Genomic DNA, 23,578 nt, shown 5'->3' on the forward strand with positions numbered 1-23,578 from the left:
TTTATCATAATCAACTGAGTTTAATTTAACAAAATATCTTTAATTATGGTTTAACTCTTAAACTGTCACAGCCTGAAGAGTTAAGGATGTTAAGGATTGAATTTTTTGAGTGTTCTACTTTGTGTTCTGGAAGTATGTTTGTATCTCATAGGACACTACACTAGTTAAGTTGAAGAAAAATTTAGTTTTGCAAAATCTGAGCACGAATCTGCTCCTAGAATCTCGATTTTAGAAAACTCAAGTTCTTTCGACGCATGCCAGAAACAAGTTACCAAGCACAGAAGGTTAAGACACGATTCATGAATGTAAATTGTAGACAAAAACTTAAGATTTGGCGAAGATGATGTTCTAATTCTTGCGTCAATTGAAACAAGGTAAAAAAGTCAATGATGAGTGATCTCTTGGTATTTGGATGCTAAGTTGCTCTGAGGGTCTGATTGAATTGTCTTATTAGCTCAATTTTGGTAAAGAAAAAGTGAGTACAAATAAAAGGGTGGTTTTAATTTTGTTCTTTAATTAAAATTGAAGTTATATATTAATAATTTGTGTAATAAAAGCATACGTGCGAGTGAAGTCGAACTGTTACTTCAATTGAATAATAGTACCAAAAGTATATAAAGAGTAATTTTAGCTTGTATCATGTAAGGATGGAAAAAAGAAGAAAAAGAATGAACTTTCGAGAATGCCTTATGGTAAAAAAAGTGGATGCAACCGTGAGTTACAATCAGGTACAGGGTTTACACTTTACAGAGGGGAGTGGGGGTAAACTTCTTTTGGCAATGAGAAAATAAGTGAGTCAACAACATAAGACAAAGGAAACGGAATGTAAACTAAAAAAGAATAAGTATTCAAACATTCCCAACCAAACACTGCAAGGAACTGGGACAATCAAAAGTACTCTAGTGAATAGCAATGCTATTCACATTACAACTCATGCAGATATAGGTAACGACATATTTCTCTGGTTCTGGTTTCCAGCGCTTGGTTTTATCTCCCATGATCGTAGCACATGTTGCTCTTCCTCGGGATGGATAAAAGGCAAAGAAATTTCACGGATCATCAGGTCACCACAAAATGGGCATTCACTAGCTATAGCATCATCCAGTTGTGACCGGAGCTGCACATAATTTGACACCATTACATAAAGTTATTCAGTGTAGTTCAACTCCATAAAGTACAAGCATTTAGCACCCTAATGTAAAGTTCACCAACATGCTAACACAAGTTTTTTTTTTTAATGCTTAAAGAGAAATTCCAGCAGCAGCAAAAGTATACGTCACAGACCTCTATGAATTATTACATGCTCAATTCAAATGACGATGGATGTTTAAAGACCAAAGTTGATAAAAACCACAGGTCATAGAAATATAATGGTAGAACAAGAAAAGAAATTTGAAACTTCAATTTCACTGCAAGAAAAATGTAATGTTGAGCAATAAATTTCTGCCGTCAACTACAAATACATGCTACACGATGCATGAAAGAAAGCTCTGGACAAACCTTGTCTACAGTGGTCATGCTAGGAATGGACTCCTCTGGAGAAAGGGTGCCATTGGATTCTCTTTTTGTTTCACTGCCCATCAAAGTCAGTTGTTTCTGCAGATCCAGTATATACTCAGCCTGCAACATTTTCCCAATAGATTCAATCTGAATGGCGGTATTGGCAATAATAAGTATATACTGGTTTGAGGTGGGGGCAACATTTTGATGCCATGAAAAACAAAGTTATGACAATAATAACAAAACTTGAGAATATAATTTCTTTAGGATATAAAACTAACGATATTGTCAATTTATGACTGTATTAACCCATGTTCAAGGGTCCAAACCAAACAGCATTTTTGTGCTCCATTACAGTTTATTTGCGTCATTTTAATTAACTTGTGAAACAATAACGGAGTTTTGGATATCCCTCTCAAAACTATCCATTTTTTTAATGTTAAACAGCTAAAGATCAGATCACTGTGTCCTTTCAACTTTGTTACATCGCTTTTCACACCCACACCAGTGTTGGACTAATCTAAAACAACAAACTTTCAGGTACCATCATGTGAAGTAGTCGCAGTGAGATGAATGTTACGAGATAAAGGCATTGTATTTACCTGGGAATCAACTGTACAACGAGTCACATGGGCAATCAGGCACTGCGCGTGGAAGGCATGTCCACACGGGAAGATGTAAAAGGGAGCCATTTGTCCTACTAATGTAAAACCTCGACCCATGCCGACGTCCCTCCCCACAGCCAGAATTTTCCGTCGGCAGACCTATTGGGAGTCAATAAATTATTTCAGCTTAAGGCATTGGTTCAGCAAAAAAAAATCAGAAAAACAAAAGCAGATTGATCTTAATGTATCAGGAAGAGCAATACCCCGCATTCCTCGTCTCGATCAATAATAGTGCATCTTTGAGCAAGTGCACTGATATCATTTCTGATGTTGTCAGCACCGCGGGTTGCATCATTCATCTCTTCTTTAAGCTGTTCAATTTGCTTATTGTAGTCCTCCAATGATGAACATATAGCCTCCTGCATAAATTTAGATAAGCTCACCAACCGCAGTTCAAAAAAACCAATTGCAATTATCTAAGACATAGTTCACATATCACATTCTTTAGTTAATTTTGACAAAAGAAGCTACTATATTGTATGAAAATGTCAACAGAGAACAAAAATAAAATAAAACTAAGCTAGTAAGTATCACTAGATAAATTGATCAGGTTTGAAAATTGTCAATCAAGATGACAAAATCAGAACAAAAATAACTGTACCTTGAAGTCATCAATCAGCGCAAAATCTGGAAAGAATGGTAATATGTCCTCAATCTTTAGCAGGCCATCAGTTTCTTTAAGAAATGCAATTGCCTTCCTAATGTTTTCCCTCTTAGTTCCCTTTTCTTGTTCAACAACATGCTTAGCTATCATAAGCCAGAGTTTCTTTCTCAAATCTTCATCATCTTCAACCTTGTCAGCTTCAGCCATAGCAAGCTCTGGATCAACCTGGTATAGGAAAGTTAGTTAGCACAAAATTATGACAATTAAAAAATGAAAAAGTAATATATTTTCAAAATATATGAAGGCTTATTTTTTATTTCTTTGTTGGAATGTAAAATTATTGAAAATTTTAAAAACTTCTGACTGGATATGTTGAACTACATTTCAAAACCTGAGAGAACTATATATTCTACAAGACCAATAACTTATCCCAGCCAAATGGAGAAGGGCCATAAAGGCAGACAAATCCCCCAATGGAAGGCACTTTTGGTCCTCATAAGTGAATTATATTCCCTATATCAAGATTTCTAGTGCATAAAGAATAAAACATCTGTTAGAATTGGCTGCTCTTGCAGAATCCCGAAAAGATATAACTACGAGTGAAAAATATCACCAATGACAAATTTTAACAACAAACTTTTAAACACTTTTTTAAACACGTTCTCTACTACTGACTTAAATTTATTAAAAAACACATTTTTTTGTGGATTCCGCTTCCCATTTACCGATTCTTGTCATGATCTTTTAATTTTTAATAAATTAACCAATAGTAGAGAGTATATTAGGAGTGTGCTAAAACTCATTGTCATCATATTAATCTCACCTGTAGGGCAAGAGCAACCGCTTCTTCGTGCATAGACATCATGCTGTATATATGAACACATGCTCGCATTCGTTTTTCCTTTAGGCAAAGACGCAAGGCATACTTAGGATCATAGAAGAACTCAGGACCATTTTCCGGTCCTTTACCAAATTTGCATTGTAGGAAACGTAGAAGTGAACTATCATCTTCCTGAGTAGACAAAAAGAAAAAGAAACAAATACATAAATGGGCAGAATTGTCAATGCTAGACAGACGAAGACGTAAAATCTTATCAAGATAAACAACTATTTCCATGTATCAGCTGCAAGAGATGAGACTAGTTTAAGACTCGGTCAAACCTCAGTTGATTAATTAAAGTTATATTTTACAAAGAAGAATACACATATTAGAATTTCCATTAATATTTCCATGAAGGATCTTGTTCAACTTATATTTACAATTGCAATCCCAACATGTCCTGTGAGTGTTAATGAACATACAATAAAGAATATGATTATCATCTTATCTTAATGGAAAAAACAAGAAATTTAATTTGATCTTAAGAAGTGGACTTTAAACCTAACTCAACCCCACAAAACCAGCTTGTAAAGTGAGATTTACACCCACTTATATATTATCTCTATTTGATGTGGGACTTCCAACACACTCCCCTCACGCCGAGGTATAGACATCATCTCGAGCGTAAGACTAGACATTAATGGGTGATCCGATAGCGGGTGGAAGAACATGCCCAACAAACAACAGATATCGCTAGAATAAGCTCTAACCATAGCTTTGATACCATGTTAAGAAGTGAGACTTTAAACTTAACTCAACCCCACAAAACTGGCTTGTAAGATGAAGTTTGCACCTACTTATATATTATAAATTGGCTTTATCTCTAGTCGATGTGAGATTTCCAACACATCTCCCTCACGCCGAGGTATAGACATCATCTCGAGCGTGAGACCAGACATTAATAGATGGTCCGATAGCGGCCCGATAACAAGTGGAACAGCATGCCGAACAAACAACAGATATCGCTAGAATAGGCTCTAACCATAGCTTTGATATCATGTCAAGAAGTGGATTTTAAGCCTAACTCAACCCCACAAAACCGGTTTGTAAGGTGAAGTTTGTACCCACTTATATATTATAAATTGGTCTTATCTCTAGTCAATGTGAGACTTCCAACAAGGCTTAAATTATAGTACAAATAAAGTAAGTTTAAATAGAACTATGAACTTTCATTTTAGTTTTAATGAATGGCATTGGCACGGCCATATAGTAAGAGTATTTTTTGCTTGCGTACATGAGAAGTGAAAGCCATATAGTAAGAGTATTTTTTGTTTGCGTACATGAGAAGTGAAAAGACAGGTAGATTAATGTCAAATAGTTTAGAGGTGTAAGGTGCACAGCATAAACTATGAAGTGAAAAGACAGGTAGATTAATGTCAAATAGTTTAAGGTGCACAGCATAAACTATGCAGAGATTACCAACTCCTTATGAAAATTGCACAGGCATGGATAATTGTAGCATCCATTTGTTCATTTGCAGGAACACATATATTCATTTATCTATATATAGATATAGATGATATCAAAATACAATAGGAATATGAAACACCCTTCATAATCACAACATAAGAAGTACACGGATCATGGATGTAGAAGCAAGACACCAACCTGTTTTGCATACAAAGAAAGTAGCAGGTTATGAACTCCAGGGTCTTCATTATGTAATCGATGAACACAATATTCAAGATATTTAATGACTTCGTGTGTCTCATTCCTTCATGCAAAAATAGTTTACATAAATGAACTTAAAATTCCAAAACAGTATCAATAAATTTAAGAAAACTGTCAGAAAAAAAAAAAAACAGAGAGAACACAGAATAAATAAATTGATGAACACAATTGTGACTGAAACATTTAACTGAATAAAAATGCAAACACAAATATGCAGTACTTTGCATGTGGTTCGCTTGAATAGCGCATCATTGCAGGAATCAGTTTCCTTGGGTTCAGATTCTTTGTAGCCATCCATGACTCCACAGTTTCATATGCATCAAGGGCAATAAGGTCCGGAGCAAACTTATACTGCATAGGACAGCCAGTATTATCCATAACTTGTTACATTTCTCAAAAGAAATTGAGAGGCTACAGTTCCAATTGAATGTAATGGCTGAAATAGCTCGAGACGAATGGGACACAATAGAGACAAAGATTTTCACACCCCAAATCCTAAAAGGTGAATCATACCTGCAGATCTATAGGCACATCAGGTTTCTGAAGCACTTCCAATGCTTTCTTTGATTCACCTTGCTGGAAAAAGAAACAAAAACAGAAAGTAAGAACAGAGAAAAGGATATATAATCAATGTGAGATTTTATACTTCTATAAAGCAATAGAGATCTGGATTCTGGAAATGGAGATCGTTAGTAATGAAATGAGACAAATTGCAAACAGGGCACCTGAATGTAATGGTGAACTACAATCTCATAGTGCCCTTCTAAGCTCGCAAAATATACCAATTCTTCAACTCTTCCATAACTGTAGAAAATTGCAAAACCAAAATTATATAAGATTAATGGTCATATAATATATAACTAACTTTGGTCAAAGTTGCAAATGACAAGGAAATAAGCCACTAAATAAATTGGAAACTTCTATTCAGATTGATATGATAAAATTTAAAAGATTATGTTATTGTGACAGGGAGTTGGGTATCATTAGGTGCTTAAGCTCCACATAGACTAGTAATAGGATGCTCAGCGGAGTACCTAAGTGATTTGCTATTCCCCCTGAAAAGCTAAAACTTAAGGGAGAGTTCCTCAAGTGTTTAGATTAATTGGTTACAAAGTTTTCATGTGCAGTCCTGCTAGGACATCAACTCTTAGGAGCGGAGCTACAGTGGGAACTTGGACATTATGGGGTACCTAAGTCTCATATTGAGTAGTATAGGGGTATTATGTGATGAATTTTGATAGGATACAGAGTAGAGGGCATAATGGATATTGGGTTTAGGTTAGAAGGCAAAGGAATAGTATATATAGGACTCTATTATTTTGTCAGGGGGGAGTTAGTCAATTGTATACTTTGTAGAGACCGGTTTCGAACCTGATGAGAGGGATTAGGCCCTCGAGTTACACTTCTTATTTCGTGATTGTTACTGTGAATAAGATAACCATTGTTTCATTCTTTCTGTCTTGTGTGAGTACATATCAGTGGTGAGGGTGATTGTTAGGTTCTTATAATAAAGATTCCTAACAAATTTACAATTGTGAAAGTTGCAATACCAGATCCAAGGCAGAACGCAGAAGGATGGAGTCATCCATCATCATCAATGAATCAAAATAGCTAATGATGCATTATTAATACACTTTATTTTCAAACTAAAGTATGCAAAGGAATCATATGTAACTAGCAATCTGAACTAAGCTGGTAACCCAAGTTATATCAATCATCTACAACATACCCAAAATAAAATTAAAAGTAAAATAAAAGATACAAAATAGTGGGGGGACTCTACCATAACTCACTCAAGGAACGACCCTATAAAGAGGTAGATTAAAGAGTACAGAATTCGTATCTAATCAAATCCGAAATAGTTTCCCACCATATACTACACTGTGTTCTAATCCCAAAAGGTTTGCATATATTACTACTCAATCTTGTTATACATTAAAAAAACACCTTGTTATCTTGAATCTCTCGTTGAGACAAAGGGTGTCCACATTTTACAAATTTAATAGTTTCTCTTGAATAATTTATTATGATAACTAAATTTTAAAAAGCTCTAAAAACTATAAAACTAATTATATCCAAACAACCATGGAACTGAATGCTCCCACTCTGCCCTTAAAGAACATACTTTTTCTTTCCTGCATCTTTTTGTTGAATTAAACCCTAAATGAAATAACCTGTGGTTGAGAGAATTTTAAAAATATAAACTCACATAACTTTATAAATAAAATTGAAGAAAACAGGTAAGAAGCAAGAATTAATGTCCAGCTAAAAACATGTGGCAGGCATATCAAGTATCAAATAATACCTTTCTAAAAGTTTCATTGTAGTTGTTTCATCCAATACATCCTTGCTGTCACTTAGAAAAGCACGAAACTCTTTAATGATTGATTGGTACTCTAAATTGCTATTCTCTGATGCAGAGTCATCTTCCAAGAGCAGTCGGTTTATCTAAAATATCAAAAGATATGATAACCAAATTAATTTGCAAGCAAAAAATACCTATTAACTCACAAGATAAATATTAAAGAATACAACTGAAGGAGTAACTTAATTGCCTAAGGCCATACTAGAGTATTAGAAATTTCTTCACAGCTCTAGCCATTTTTTCAACAAAAAAAAAAAAATAACTATACCATGAATCTCTAAGCGTTAATGTTTTACTACCATGTGTTCGCATTAACATTGTGAACACAGTATATTTGTATTTTCATGTCAAGCCGATTATTTCATGTTAGAAGTGGGCTTTAAGCCTAACTCAACCCCACAAAACTGGCTTGTAAGGTGAGGTTTGCACCCACTTATATATACTAAATTGGCCTTATCTCTAGTCGATGTGAGACTTCCAACATTTACAAAGAAGGTTGGGGACTGTGGCTTTTCTTACACACAAGTTTATATAACTTACATTTCTTAAAGCAGTAAAGAATGGTTTTCTTATCACACTTACTGATGGGCCATGGTTTTTGTGCTTGTTTCAGCATTTAGCTTATGATCTAAGCGAACTATCCCTGGCTAGGAGTAGTTTAAGCTCTTCATTATCGTAATTCAGCTCTGATATTAAATTTGCATNAGTAACAATAAGAATTGTTTCTTTTTCCTATCGCTCATTCTTCATGTCCCATGTACAAATAAGTGAAACAATAAGAAGTTTGTTGAAACAGATGGAATTTCAGGACATATTATACAGAATTAAGCACCGGTCTAGTTTAAATTTGGATATCATATAAGGTTTTGTTATGCCATTGTTCACAGAAAATTAGANAAAGGAATTATTATTCCAAATGTCAAGAATGTAGAACCTTGTCCAAATACAATTCAGTTGCCCAAGTGGATATCATTGTTATTTGGCATTTGTCGCTCTTTTCCAAATTATCAAGCTTNCGCAATAAGAAAGTTCTCAAAGCATCCTACACAAAGAAAGAAACCAGTGAATTTGTATAAGAATGAGTCAAATTTCAAATCCAAAAATTTAAAAATTAAATTCAGGATAAACCAAATCAAACCAGTTTGCATATGCCCACATAGGAAAGCAATCACTGTAGTGATTAAATGCACATAAGAAAGTTAATACACTGATGTATTAGAAGCAGGCTGAATAATAATCAAAAANTATTTTCTTATAGAAAGAAAAAATTACAATGTAAATTTTTCTAAAAATACACACATNGACAAAGAATGCAGCCACAGTATAATTCATATTCAAGGGCCAGCAGCATGAAAAGTACCTGTTCACCAGCAGTAATGAACTTCAAAGTGACCTCTTCAAATGATAAAATATAATTGATCTGCAAATAATATTCCTGTCAGATTTATTTTTTCTTTNGGATTATCAAAACAAAGTCTGCAGTGTTAATACTAGAAAGCATTACTTGAGTACAAAGGAATCACAATTATAACCAAATTATCAGAATAGAGCACTTTATGTAAAGATGATGCTGCCAAAATATTCTACACTGTCAAACTTTAAATTTATGATCAGAGCTCGTAAAACATTCAGAGGCCTATCTTTAGGGAATGATGTTCTTAAATGAGAAAAAAAAAAAAGGTATAGACAGTTTTAAACTATTACATGTGGATCTCCCTGTTAAAGGAACACAAGTCATTGGGAAAAGATGTAAAACGATATCTATAAGCAATGATTTGGAAACTTTTTGGTCCCTGTTTGGAAGCCTTGAAAGTATATAGCTATGAAAGTCCAGTCGACCAGGAAATATAGCAAAGGGCAGCACATATTTTTAAGTAATCAAGTGTCATGAAAGCAAAGGAAGCTCTTGCAATAATATAAGAAACTATATATAACAAAATAATGAAATCAGAGGGGATTTACTTTGGCATAGAAAGATGCAGCTCTAAAATAATCTCTAGAAGAAAATGCAGCTTCAGCCTGCACCATAAATTATTACAATCAAAGTCCAAACTATCTTGTCGAAAAAAGATTATCATGAATTCAGACAAACTATTTATTGGGCAGCACAGTGAACAGGACCTGCACTAAATATACTTGGTCTCTTTGAAAAGGGTCACGGCAATTTGCTAAAGCAGCAGCATATTCATTCATGTCAAGATATACCTTCCACATATCTCGGCCCTCATCATTGATAGACACCTACTAAATTATCAAATACAGAAGCAATTATAACCAAGCCAGTTAGATCCAAAATTCAGAAGGTTACAGAATTCAGAAAACACAAACCTGAAAGATGGAGTTTTGATCATATGCATAAAACAAACCAGCTGTGGCATCACTACACAATCCTATAATACCCTGTGATGCTGAATCAGAAGTTTGATCAAACTGAAGTTCCTCGATGATATTCTCACTAATTCTGTTTACAACCTACAAATGTTCAAATAATTTAGCAAACATGTATAAAACTCTTTAAATTGGGATTGTGACGTATGGGTGAAAACAAAACTATAATACAAAAGTGCATACACACCTTAACCTTATTCCCTAGAAGTAACAAGAAATGGAATTCAGACAATGCCATTGAACTTGGTTTAACTACTTCAGCTCCTTCAGACAATTTGGAGTAGTCCAAAAGAGCTTTGTTCTCAATAAAATTTTCATTTCCACCTGAAGAACTGTCGAAAAGTGAGAGAAAGGTGAATAAGTTCCTAAAAATACAAGATCTAAGAATTTGCAGTAGCAACCATTCATGTTCAGAAATGAGGTTTGCAGATGACCAACATAGTGAACATGTTCCAAATCAATATTTATTAAAGATGAAACAGACAACAAAGTCAAGTCATTCTATACTACCTCTGTTGTCCTCCAAAATTTAAACCACCATGGTAAATACCAGCTCCAGAAAGCCATGCAAAATGTACAGCTCTCCGTTGCTTAATGAAAAAATGCAACTCACTGGAAGATAATCAATAGAATGAAGTATTAGAAAATATAGATCATATACAAACAACACATATGAAGGACTGTAAAAATAAAGTCATTTTCTGCATTTAGACCACTTATGTTGAATGCTCACATGATATAACAATAGTATTATGCTTTTAGAGAAAGAGGGAGAGAGAAACCACTTGCCTGTTTGGTATGTCACCAGGAAGTTCCATAAAATGCACAGTACGATCTAAATAACCTGAAAAAACAGTCTGCATTTGTATAACAATCAGTAAAACTGAAATTTGAAAGATCATAGCGGGTATAATGAAAAAGGATAGCCCAAGATTAAAAATCATTGTCATCATAAATTACTTTCTATTATATACATATAAAAATAACACAATCAATCTCACTACTTTCGAAAACAATTCATAAAGAAAACAATTTCCCTCTTTGGTTTATGAAGAGACCATTACATATGCTTCTTAATGTTTGTTGTGGTTGTATTGAGTATAAATGCTTAAAAGCTTGGACACCTAATATATTGGTAAAGTATAAAAAAATGTCAATATCGGATCCGTGTCAAACATGGATACATGAAGCATATTGAAGTATAAATGCTTTATAGAATAGATTACTCACAGGAAATAAACAAAAAAAATAAAAGTGGAAATTTATAGTATTTGACTTACTTCTAGTGACCCAAAGCCAGTGAAAGAGTAAAGACGAGTAGGAGTAACTGCCATCACATAATACCTAGTCCCATTAATTATGGTAGCTGTTTCCATCTGATAAAAAGGACAAGAACCAGAACATAAATTGAATGCCTTTAACCACATTTGAAAAAAAAAAAAAGACTCTAAAATTCATTAAAAGGAGATGAAACCATACATTTATCTTGGAAAAAGAAGCTATAACAGTAAACAGGAAAAAGACATACTTGCAAGCCCATAAAAGCTTCAGAAAGTTCTCTTAACTCATAGAGAAACTTGATGTACTTCTCTTTCTTATCCTTCTCATCCACATACAGCTCATGAAGTTGACCATTTTCAGTACCAAGAATAACTTCCTTTGTGGAAACTGCGTTTAAAAAGTTTAATCAAAACCTCAAGCACAAATGAATATCCGAAACTTTTTTTGGTAAATAAATCTACAAGCAATGGGGGCATAAGTCAAATAAGTGATAAACTAACTACCTTCAGTTATCTGTTGTTTGTTCCATGCAACAGCATTTACAACAAGTCCTTTCAGCTTGCTCAAAATTCGTGGCTTGTTCCATTTGGCATGAGTATAGAAAGTTTCAGCTCCTCCAGGACCAACAACAGTGGCAATACAGTGACTCCCTCCAGGATCAACAAAAACCCTGTGGATTGATTGGTCCCCAGGACGACCCACAGTGAGATCAATCTCTACACTCCAAACAGACAGCAAGATATAAGACACTCATCAATCCTACTGAAGAAGCAGGATATAAAAGAAAACAACTCCAAATTCCAGACTCAAGTACACACTACTATCAAGAACCCTAAAAAAAATCATTCAAAAATGTGAAGGTTACCGAATTCAAAGATCATTCAAAGAGTGGTCCCTATTTCATAACTATGTTGATTCGAAATTAAAACTAGACCTTCAAATTTGACAGTCAAAATGTGAAGGTTACCGAATTCAAAATACACATTTCAATGGGATGTCAAATACCAATTCGTTTCCACTATCTAAAAATTAATAAAAATGGGTATCCAAGGAACAGAAAGCTCAAAATTGAAACTTCACCAGATGAATTGCCAAGCCCAAAATCATGCCTGATGACCCACCCTCTGCTGGTTCCAATCACAATGACATCATTTCCGGCAGCCATGCAAGTGATAACTCCACGACCTTTTGCAGCATATCGCTCAAGAAGGTCCACTGTGAATACCTGCCTCCCTTGATCCATCTATCATTTTTATGTGAAGAAAATAATATCACTATACAGAAATTAAGATAAATAAAACAGTCCTCAAAAAAGGAGCCCACTTGATTATTGAAAGTTGAAAGCTTTCTTCACAAGGGCTCAGTGATTGAAGACAGTGTTCACAGAGGTTCCTTCCATCAGCCCCGTACACTAAACAGGATTGAATAAGGGGAGCATACTAACAGATGAGTTGCCCAAGCAACCATTGTTTTTACACTCAAAAGAAAAAAAAAAAAAAAATCGTTGTTGTTTCCATGTTTCTACATTAATGATTAATGGTCTACTGATTTTTCTGATCTGATTATGTTTTGAACAAAATTACCAAAATTTCACGTAAACTTTCAATTCTATAAAAGTGAGAATGAAGAAAAGGTTTTTACACAGAAAATGTATTTGTCGCAACATGCTTTGTTATTAAACTTGGTCTGGTGATCGACTAAATCGGGATAATGGCTCACTGGTCAGTCAAAAAATTATAACACAAGCTAAAAAAATTATGACATCCTGCAGGTAACTCATCTAAAAAAGCAAGGACAAAAGTTAACATAAAAAAAACTTGGCAAATTGGGAATGGATAACCTACGGCACTACATCAAAGGAAATCATCCAAAGTCCTATCCCACAAGGTGAGATCAACTACATGGATCACTTGACACCATCTGGATCAGTCAAAAACCAAAGCTTTGGAATTCCAATCATCCGATTTAACTTCCATTAGTGCACTAGAACTGAAATCTGTCAGATTCAGGTTTACTCAAGTTTCATTAGTCTAATAAGATATTAGATTGGCCTGCTATTGAAATGTATCTATCAAAAAACTAAAGTCATGATTTGTATCCCTTTTCAAAAGAAGCCAAGAAAAAATGCGAAATTGATTGACTTTAACGGTTTGAAAGGTGATATTCCATCACTTCAGTTCGCAAACAGTCTTGTTCTCTACGGTAAAGCTGTGGAAAATTGAGAGTGAAGTGCCTTTCAGCACTCTTGTCTGAATCTGCTGATACTAGAAATCGAACATAAATTTGTTTTGAAGGGCACACTGAATTGTCAGATAGATTTGTGGAATGTATGAGTGGGACATCATAGGGTTACAGTTGGACAAACAAAATCTCCATTCTTAATACATTAATTGTGAATGCAAATCAGAAACCAAAAGAAAAAAGAAAAAGGTTTACCGTTGAACAAACCAAAACGTCGGGCTTTGCCGCCGAACAAACGATGATGAATTCCCGTTGGCACTGAACGTGCTCTTCTTCTCCACACCCAAATCACGGAGAAATGGCACCTTTCAAGGTTTTATACATGGACCTTTTTGCAAAAACATAATTTTCGAGGTCTCTATTGTGAACCTCGTCACATATAGGATGAAGGATTTTTTTTTTCAATGAAAGTAATATAATATAAATTAATTTGGGCAAAATATATTTTTAATTTCTAAATTTAAATATAAAATTAAAATTTGTTCATTTTTTAAATTTTAATCATTTTTGTAATTTTTGAAATTAAATAAGTATAATCTTTTAATTCAATTATGTTAAATTTTTTAAAATTTAAAAAACGTGAATTTTAATTTTACGTTTAAATCAAAACATATTTAATTTATTTAACTTTTAATATTTATAATTTATCAAAAATAAAATTAAAATTACATTATTAAGATCAAATTATCTTTTTTAACTACATGTAATATTATGAGTACAAATATATTTTCAAGTTTAATATTTATGACTATTTATTTATTGAGGGTCTTATTATTGTGTCAAATGTAAATGTATTTGCAAAATATAACAAATGGAGACTAACAACACTTTTATTTTGTCTCAATTTGAGTGTTTTCAATTTATTGCTATAAAAATTGTAGGACAAAAATTAGGTTGTGTATTGTAAGTGCTGGTTTTATTACTTTTAATTAGATTTGAAATTTTATTTCAGTAAATAACAAAAGTTTACATTATTGGATCATATATTTATTGAAATAAAACTTAAAATACTATATATAAGTTTTATCTATGATCTATATAAAAAAAATCTCTATAAATTTAATGTTTTTTTTTCCCTTAACTAATATATTTCTCATCAACTATTATGTGGGTGCAAGGTAACTAAAACTTGCAAACTTATGAGACCTATATCCAGCTTTTATGCAGGGGCCTATTTGCAAAAATAACGTTTGAGGTCTTAATTGTGAAACCGATCAGAAGGACTAAACAGCAGTGTTTATAATTGTAGCATGTTTATGCACCCTAAAAAGTAAATAAAAGAACATGAACACAAACGTGGTAATCTCATTTCAGCTGCGAACGATGTTAGGAAGAGCAACAACAAGAGGCTTTTCATTGATTAAACTTCCTCTGTTCCGCTTTCGCTTCAATCTCTTCCTTCCTCTTTCAACAATCATTCGGTACTCTTCCAAAGCCAATTTTTTTCATTCAAAATTTTAATTTTTTTTTTGTAAATTCTCTTTCTGTTTTGAATGAAAGTGTTGTTCTCTTCATTGTGGAAAGTAAAGTTCGTGTGGTGGGTAGCTCTCAGAACCTCCACTCATGATTATCAATATACTACTGCCTTTGTAATTGTTATATCATAATAATTTTGGGTTTTACTGTAAGTTGATTGGTTATTATTGTTGTTGTTTAAGTTCAAACTTTTTATCATGGAGTGAAATGCACAAGTAATGGTGCGCACTTCGAATTTTAGCGGGCCATGTGCACATTTTGCTTTAAATAAAATCTAGGGTTGATGCCCTTTGCTTGTGCACTTTTAGAGACAAACCTTTTCAGAGCAGTTTATTCCTCATGAAGTTTATGAAAGGATGAGATGTGTGCACTCGTATTAGCTCGCGGCAACATCTTGCCCTTTCATGGTGGAAGAAGGTTTGGAGCTAGATCAAACTGTTACCCTTGAACAGATGAACTTTAGTTGAACTAGTCGTGTTACATTATTGTCAATAAGCTATAACTTATTCCTAGCGGGAATTACGTGACCCACTAAGAATAGTCCATCATCAAGGTTCCTATTACTTGAGTTTTTTTATTAGTTTTGTATAGATTTGCATGTTTTTTATTGAGCCAGACCTATGAAGTGCTAGTGTGCTTGATTCATTCTTAGATACCTGTTCTTTAAGATGATAGATATGTATGTACACGCCTTACAGATGTGAATGAATTTTGATATGTAGTATATTTCATGTTCATGCCTAGTTCTACTCCAAAACAACTTATTTTAGTTTAGCTTTAGCACCCAAATAGTTATCCATATTCAACTTACATTTTTCTGATCCTACTGCATTTTTCGTTTGTTGAGCATTTGGCAGCAAATTAAAAGTGGATATTGATTGAATAAGCAGTTTTGTGTCACATGAACCTAATGATGATTCTCATTAACTGCGTCATTCCCATCACAACCAAACTATTCTGTTATCTGAATGTTTTTAAATCAGTAATAGCTAATTCATTGGCAGTTTGCAGTTTTCCGGATTATTCAACAGAGGCATCTCCTGGCATAAAGATAGTGACAAAGGAAGTCCTGAAAGAATTTCTTGCCGCAGTCAAAAATACACCAGCATCCAGTGCGAATGTCTATTCATATACCGATAAAGTGCTAAATATTTTAAACGATAAGAACATTGTTGTTTCCCTTGATGCCTATAATCTCATATTAGAGGAGGCAAGTCACGACATTGACCTTACTTGTCAAGTTTTCAAGAAATTATTATTGTCCTGTAAATCCCCAAGTGCAACCTCATGCCTTAAGTTTGCCAAGGCTTTCACAAAAGAAAAGGATTGTGTGGAGCTACTCAGATTTCTTGAGGAAATATCAGAGATAATGTCTTCAAGCACATCATCATCCTTCATCAACAAGATCATTTTTGCCTTTGCCAAATGTGGGCAGAAAGATAAATCCTTGGTTATATTTGATCATCTTAGAAGACAGAGGTATGGTCCGGATTTGGTCACATACAATATTGTTCTAGATATCTTGGGTCACATGGGCCGTGTGGATGAAATGCTTAATGTGTTTTCATCCATAAAGGATACTGGTCTCATCCCGGATACAGTTTCTTACAATACTCTAATGAATGGCTTGCGGAAGGTTGGAAGATTTGATGTGTGTTTTGTGTATTATAAGGAAATGACCGATAATGGGATTGAACCAGATCTGCTTACATATACTGTACTGATTGAGATTTTTGGCCGGTCAGGAAGTGTTGAGGACTCTTTGAAATACTTCAAGGAGATGAAAAAGAAGGGGATTCTTCCTTCGGTATTTATCTATAGATCACTAATCCAGAATTTAAATAAAACAGGGAAGGTTGAGTTGGCGAAAGAACTTTTAGAGGAGTTGAATTCATCGTCAACTTGTCTAGCTGGTCCTGGAGATTTCAAGCGGAAAACTAGACAAAGAAACACTTTTAAAGTTTAAGTTTTCTAGTTTCACTCGTCTGAGGTATGCAAGTTCGGTATTGTCATTCTGTGCAATGTCTTAGGTTGAAACGTGATGCCGATCTTCACGTGTGTATGACATGTTAATGTTAGAGACATGCAAGGGAAGAATATAATATTGATTAGTTCAATTTCTTCATTACTTATTCCTGGCTATATAGGAATGATTAGCTAATTTGTTGAGTCAATTTTTGAATTTTATAATCAAATAGATACTGTTCAATTATGTAATTTTTTACATTGAGCGTCTTGTGGGGGACAATGCATATAAAGGTAATTTCATCTTAAGTGGCTCACTGGATTCATATCAAAGGATGTTAAAATTCATTGCCGAAACCAGCTACTTTGTAAAACTTCACTTTGTTTATTATAAATGTTCATTTGGTTATCATTCCGTGATGCCAACTTGAACACTACGGGTATAAGTGGTTGTGTAACTGACATTTGGAAAGTGGATTTCAGTCTTGAGTGACCAAGTCATTTTCTTTTTTTATGCAAATTGTAAGCAGTTTTTATTCTAAGTTTTCTACCTTCAAACTTTTCACCTACTCCCCCTGCTTCAATCAAACACTTTCCTGATGAAACTAATGCTTGCTTTATTTAAGCATTAACGAAGAATTCTCCTTGATCATGTCAAAATTCTAAAGAAAACGACAACTAAAACTGATAGTCGTCTACTGAGTGAAGTAATCAACTGTTCTAGGTGAAGTCGTCTATCCTCTTGCTAGAGAGTCATCTGCTGGTGTTGCTACCCACCTAGAGTCATCTGCTGGAACCAACCTAGAGTCATTTCATGGACCCATCTACTCTTTCTTCTTTGGAGTTGTATGCTCTTGTTTGGATCGACTAATCCTTTATGTTTAGTACTGTTAGAGATATTATATTTAGTTTATATTGTGTTTATGTTAATTAGGGAAATATAGTCCCTATATGTTTATTAGGGAAACATTGTTCTTATTTTATTTTATTTTATTCTTACATATTCATTTGTATTTGGGTTTAGCCCATATTTCTTCTATTATAAATAGAGAACCTTATGTGTGTATTTAACACAAGGGATTAATTCCAATATATAATTTTCACTATATTTAACATGGTATCAGAGCAGGTTTTCTGATCCTTTTCTACTTTGTCTTTGTTGCCGCCGGTGGCCGCCGCCGCCGGCGGCCCCCCTCTAAAAGTTTCTTTTTCAACCTGTGCCTTTATGCTTCAATGGGCAATCTCTAGTTTTTGTCTCGCATTTGTTCGGTGTTGTTGTCCGCTACTGCCCGTTACCGCTTGCCACTTGCCAGTTGTCCACTATCTCTGGCCACCGTCACTAGCAGTCCGCCACCGTCTCTGGCCACCGTCTCTGGCCACCGTCTTTGGCCACCGTCTCCGACCACCGTCTCCGGCCACCGTCTCCGGCCACCGTCTCCAGCAACCGTCTTCGGCCACCGTCTCTGGCCATCATCTCCGGCCACCGTACCAGTCACCATCTCCGGCCGTCATCTCTGCCACTTGTGCCACTGATGCACTAACACCTAGTCCTACCTCTACTGCTTCCGCTATCTTCTTCTCTATTCTGAAAGGTCTTCAAGGACCGTTAGTGGTTAACACCAAGAAATTTCAACACTAAAATTATGGGTTGAAACAATTTCACCAACCCTTTGTCAAATCTGTCAGATTTGTTTTTGGGTGCTTTGATGAATAAGAGCTCATTATGATCTTCCACTTTCACGGTCTGTCATCGGTGCACCGTCATTTCCGCCGTTCGTTGTGAGGGGGAGAATGTTTCCAGCCAGGTTTCAGGCTTTCAGACTCCACTAGTCAATGATGGCAGTCCTTGCAGTTTTGTCGCTTCTAGCCACTACAGGCCCCATCAGTCAGTGATGGCATTCCCTGTAGTTTTGTCGCTTTTAGCCACTACAAGCCCCATCAGTCAGTGATGGCATTCCTTGTAGTTTTGTCGCTTTTAGCCATTACAGGCCCCATCAGTCAGTGATGGCAGTCTCTGCAGTTTTGATGCAAGCCCCATCCTTACTTGATGGCAATCCAGTCCCTAGAGTTTGTTGTTGTTCTCCTTTGTCAAAGTCATCCCACTTGAAGTTTCATGGTGTTATTTGAAGTTTCGCAATAAATTGTTGTTAGTTGTTCGTCGACATGTGATTGCGCATCTGTTTGCCGCACACTCTTGAAGACCGATCATATATTTCAAACTGAGTTTATTTATTCCAAGCTTGGTCCATACAATCTGTATGCTCCAGCTTGAGGGGGAGTGTTAGAGATATTATATTTAGTTTATATTGTGTTTATGTTAATTAGGGAAATATAGTCCCTATATGTTTATTAGAGAAACATTGTTCTTATTTTATTTTATTTTATTCTTACATATTCATTTGTATTTGGGCTTAGCCCTTATGTGTGTATTTAACACAAGGGATTAATTCCAATATATAATTTTCACTATATTTAACATGGGTATCAGAGCCATAGTTAGAGCCTATCCTAGCGAGTTCTAAGTGGGCATTTCTGTTTCCACCCGTTATCGGGCCGATATTGGAACACCCAATCTCTACTATCACGCATGAGATGTCTATACCTCGACGTGAAGGGGGTGTGTTGGAAGTCCCACATCGACTAGAGATAAGACCAAATTATAATATATAAGTGAGGTGCAAACCTCACCTTACAAGCCGGTTTTGTAGGGTTGAGTTAGGCTTAAAACCCACTTCTAATAAGTACATTCTTATTTTTGGGCGTTGTTTTGCTTGTTTCATTTTGTATGCTCTTGAATTTTTTTTCATGTTTCACATAGGTTAAAGGATGAATCTTATCATCAGCAACCAAACACATGACCACTCTTAGTTTTTCAAGAGATCAGCTTTTGACCTCCAGCCATCACAAATTCACAAAAGTCTATAAAGCTAGTTATTAAATTTGATATAACTCCAAACAGAAATAGTGTTAAATTTTATAAAGTTTTTGTATATATAAGATATAATCTATATCGAACTTGCAAGATTTTCAAGTTTCAATTGGATAGCTGCATTTTTTTACAAATTAAATAAAGAAATGAATGTGCGGCTGGAAAGACAGAGTACCCTCCGAAAACCATATACAATTGTCCCTGTTTATGTATATGGGTAATGTTTTTCTCTTTGTGACCACTATAATCTGGTGTTTCACATCAGTGTTTTGATTCATTGTACAGGGTTAAAGTACCAATCAGAGTAAGAGAACATAGCTTTTTTTTATTTTACTCCTTATCCATGCCCAAAATCTGATCCGGACTATACATAATATTTTCTCTGCATTAACCCTCCCATTTCTAAATATAATGTCATTTCTTTGATTCCATATACACAGTATAATAACTATCCAGATGCCCCTCCAAATCATGTTTCCTTTCTAACTTAATTCCATTAGGCAAAATTGTTTGAAAGCCACCATTAAATAAACATTTATAGGGTATACACATCGTTAAGATACTATTTTATAAGTATATTTTTCTATTTTCTGTTGTTTTCTGTTTCTGTTTACTGCTGTGATGTTATATCAGTGTTGTCTCTTTTCTGTTTTAGATTCATATATATATATATAGGATCTCTCGTACGTTTTGTGTCAGTGAATATAGATGCCCAGAAAGCTTTTCTTCTTCCTTATTCTTGTTTTTATTTTTACGTGCTTTCATATACATAAAATTTTCATACACAGAATTGTTCTATTTTCAATTGCTGTGATATTGATATGATGAACTACACCATATTCAAAATGGTATCAGACCAGGTTAAAACCTTGCTATGTTTCTGCTTATTATCTTGTTTCTTTCTTCTTTTTCTTTCTACTTTTTCTTTCTTCATCGTGGAATCCTCATGCACAAAAACAGATTCAACCACATGGATAATCTTTTAAATCCTTTTAGCCCCTATCATTTGCATCCTGCGGAGATTAATCCAGGAATGGTTCTAGTTTCTCCTCAACTCAAAGGAACCAACTATCATTCTTGGAATAGAAGCATGAGACGTACTCTCCTGAGCAAGCTAAAATCCATTGATAGCAGTATCAGAATTCCTGAACACAGTGACCCTACGAGCAATCTCAACACAAGAAATTCATCTATGCAAGGTATCAAATTGGCCTAAACGACTTAATATCGCACTAGTCATGAGAGGCACCTAGTTAATCAAACCAAACAAATAGGACTCCATGTGTCATGGAATATCAAGATCTAAAACAAATATGAAAAGTGATCTTTTTACTGTTGAACAAGTGCAAAAGCTCATGAATTTTCTGCAAAACTCATCCAATCACAATAACTAGGTACACATTCATCATAGTGAGTCTTCTGCACAAGAATCACGAATAGGTAAAGAACTTTGGAGCAACGATCATGTAACTCACAATAAAACACGTTTTGTTATGTTCCATAAGAATAACCATGTTCATGTTAAATTACCAAATGATTCTTATGTTGTAGCTAATTATCTAGGTACTATTCAATTTATTAAAAACTTAACCATTTTTAATGTTCTATATGTGCCTGAGTTTACTTTTAATTTGATTTTGATCCGACATTTTGTTATAAATTTTTAATATAATATTACAAAATATTTATTTTGAACATTATTCAAAATAATAATATTTTAAGAGATATTTTAGGTCATGGGCCTGATCCACTTCCTCCACTACAAAATATCAAGTTCAATCTTTCTCTTTAGTTTTTTTTAGTTTTCATTCTCTTTTCTTCTCTCCTAAAATTATCTGGGTATAAATTCTATAAGAGTTTCTTGCTAGTTCTGAGGTCCTCAGACATTTCTCTGAGAAGTTCTTGTTGTATCTTGGGGGATTTGCACAATACACCGCAAATAAGTCCTTAAGGACAGTGATTTACACACCTCAGAAAATTGCGGTATGAGATTTTGTAAGCATTTTTACTATAATCTTAAGGACTTATGTTTCAATCTTTCACTGTCAAAAGTAAAAAAAAGGTACCGGAAACTTACCTTTACTTTATTGTTTTGTTGTATGATGAATTTGGAGATATATTTGATTTTCTTTCAAAGCATGGAAAAATTTATCTTTAATATTTTATTTGATTATGTGATAAATGTTGATATATTCTTAGATTTTTATTTTTCAATTAATTATTTGGATGACTATTAAAAGTTTGAATGCTTAAAATCCATGATATTTGTGATATGATAGAGTAGTTCTTGAATTTTGGTAAGTTTGATACGGATGAAACCATAAATACCAGTTACCTTTTTTTTGTTGGGTTTATGATTCTGTTATACATGGCATTGATTCCTTTTTAATACATGTATAATTTTTTTTTAATATTAAAGAGGAAAACGGTTGTTTAATGACCGTTGCAGACAATGAGGTGGAACCTTAAATTATTTGGAGAGAAACCCTTGATTTCTTTCCTTTTATTTACTTTTCCTTTTAAGGGAAAAGGATTGTCTTACCTTAGGCTTTACTCTTGTTCCTTACCTTTTTAGTTAAAAAAAATATTCACCCAAGTTAAATTCGCTTTACCCCTATTCTTTTTGTGGGTGCCTCTCTTGTGAATAGCAGGGTTTTCTTCTGTTGGAATCATTACATATAGGTATTATCATTTAGGCTAGTCTGCAGAAGTTTAATGGTTTTACCTAGTTCTGTACCTAGTAGTCTAGGATAGTCTCTTAGCCTTCTATCTCCCTACTGTATCATCTCTTTATTATTATAAATGGAAGAACATGAGAGGGATCATTAAGCCCTCTAGAATATTTTTATCAGTCTTAAATCTTAAGTTGGTATCAGAGCAGGTTCATCCTGCTCTGGTTTTCGTCCTGGTTGTCCACCAGCATTGTTGTTCGCATCTGTCCGGTGCCATTTGCCGTTGTCCGCGGCTGTCTCACGACTATCTACAACTGTCAAGTGCAGTTTGAGTTTGAAGTTCTTAACTTGGTTGTCCGCCATCTCTGTCCGCTGTCGTGCGCTGCTGTTCGCCGTCGTCCGCCGCCGTCCACCTTCATAGTTTCAACCGGCGACCACTGGATCTGGACCGCCTCCCTAACAGCTTGGCGCAATCATCTCAGTCCCCAAGTACGTCCACTGCCTGCATTTCTCAATCCATAGGAGGTCCCAATTCATGGGTAATTGACTCGGGTGCTTCTGATCACATCTTTGGTAATACCTCATTGTTCTCAACCCTTTCCCTCCAAGAAAAACCCCATTTTATTACCCTTGCAAATGGTTCCAAAACTTGTTCAAAGGGAGTCGGTCAAGTCTCCCTGTCTCCCTCTCTCACTCTGAAATCTGTTCTTTTTGTCCCTAATTGTCCATTCAATTTAATTTCCTTAAGTCAGTTAACCAAAATGTTACATTGTTCAATAACTTTTGATTCAAAATCTTTTGTTATACAGGAGCGTGGCTCGGGGAGACAGATTGGAGAAGGATATGAAGTTGGAGGTTTTTACCATTTTGGATCTCGTCCACGGGTATCTGTGTTGCAGCTCTTTCTCCTAAAGTGTTACATAATTGGTTTGGCCATCCCC

The 23,578-nt window shown here is 34.7% G+C and overlaps 2 protein-coding genes across 2 annotated transcripts; one reads left to right on the forward strand and one right to left on the reverse strand.

Annotated features, from left to right (window-relative positions):
- Window positions 1–660: 660 nt before the first annotated feature.
- Window positions 661–13,916, reverse strand: LOC106772485 (vacuolar protein sorting-associated protein 18 homolog). The gene is made up of 24 exons (XM_014658909.2): window positions 13,791–13,916; window positions 12,435–12,597; window positions 11,858–12,070; window positions 11,602–11,741; window positions 11,354–11,449; window positions 10,863–10,930; window positions 10,584–10,685; window positions 10,261–10,405; window positions 10,014–10,157; window positions 9,807–9,926; window positions 9,648–9,704; window positions 9,046–9,105; window positions 8,620–8,727; window positions 7,626–7,768; window positions 6,046–6,124; window positions 5,834–5,896; window positions 5,541–5,671; window positions 5,258–5,363; window positions 3,593–3,781; window positions 2,767–2,994; window positions 2,369–2,524; window positions 2,103–2,264; window positions 1,501–1,620; window positions 661–1,117 (listed from the first exon to the last, which is right to left on the reverse strand). The coding sequence occupies exons 2-24, from the start codon at window positions 12,595–12,597 to the stop codon at window positions 932–934; spliced, it is 2,979 nt and encodes a 992-aa protein (XP_014514395.1). The 5' UTR covers window positions 13,791–13,916; the 3' UTR covers window positions 661–931.
- A 970-nt stretch (window positions 13,917–14,886) lies between these two features.
- On the forward strand, window positions 14,887–17,288 carry LOC106771166 (pentatricopeptide repeat-containing protein At1g11900). The gene is made up of 2 exons (XM_014657090.2): window positions 14,887–15,016; window positions 16,083–17,288. Exons 1-2 carry the CDS (start codon window positions 14,919–14,921, stop codon window positions 17,035–17,037), a joined length of 1,053 nt encoding a protein of 350 aa, XP_014512576.1. The 5' UTR covers window positions 14,887–14,918; the 3' UTR covers window positions 17,038–17,288.
- The last annotated feature ends 6,290 nt before the right edge of the window (window positions 17,289–23,578 follow it).

This window comes from Vigna radiata, chromosome 8, assembly GCF_000741045.1.
Source record: "Vigna radiata var. radiata cultivar VC1973A chromosome 8, Vradiata_ver6, whole genome shotgun sequence".
Taxonomy (NCBI): domain Eukaryota; kingdom Viridiplantae; phylum Streptophyta; class Magnoliopsida; order Fabales; family Fabaceae; genus Vigna; species Vigna radiata.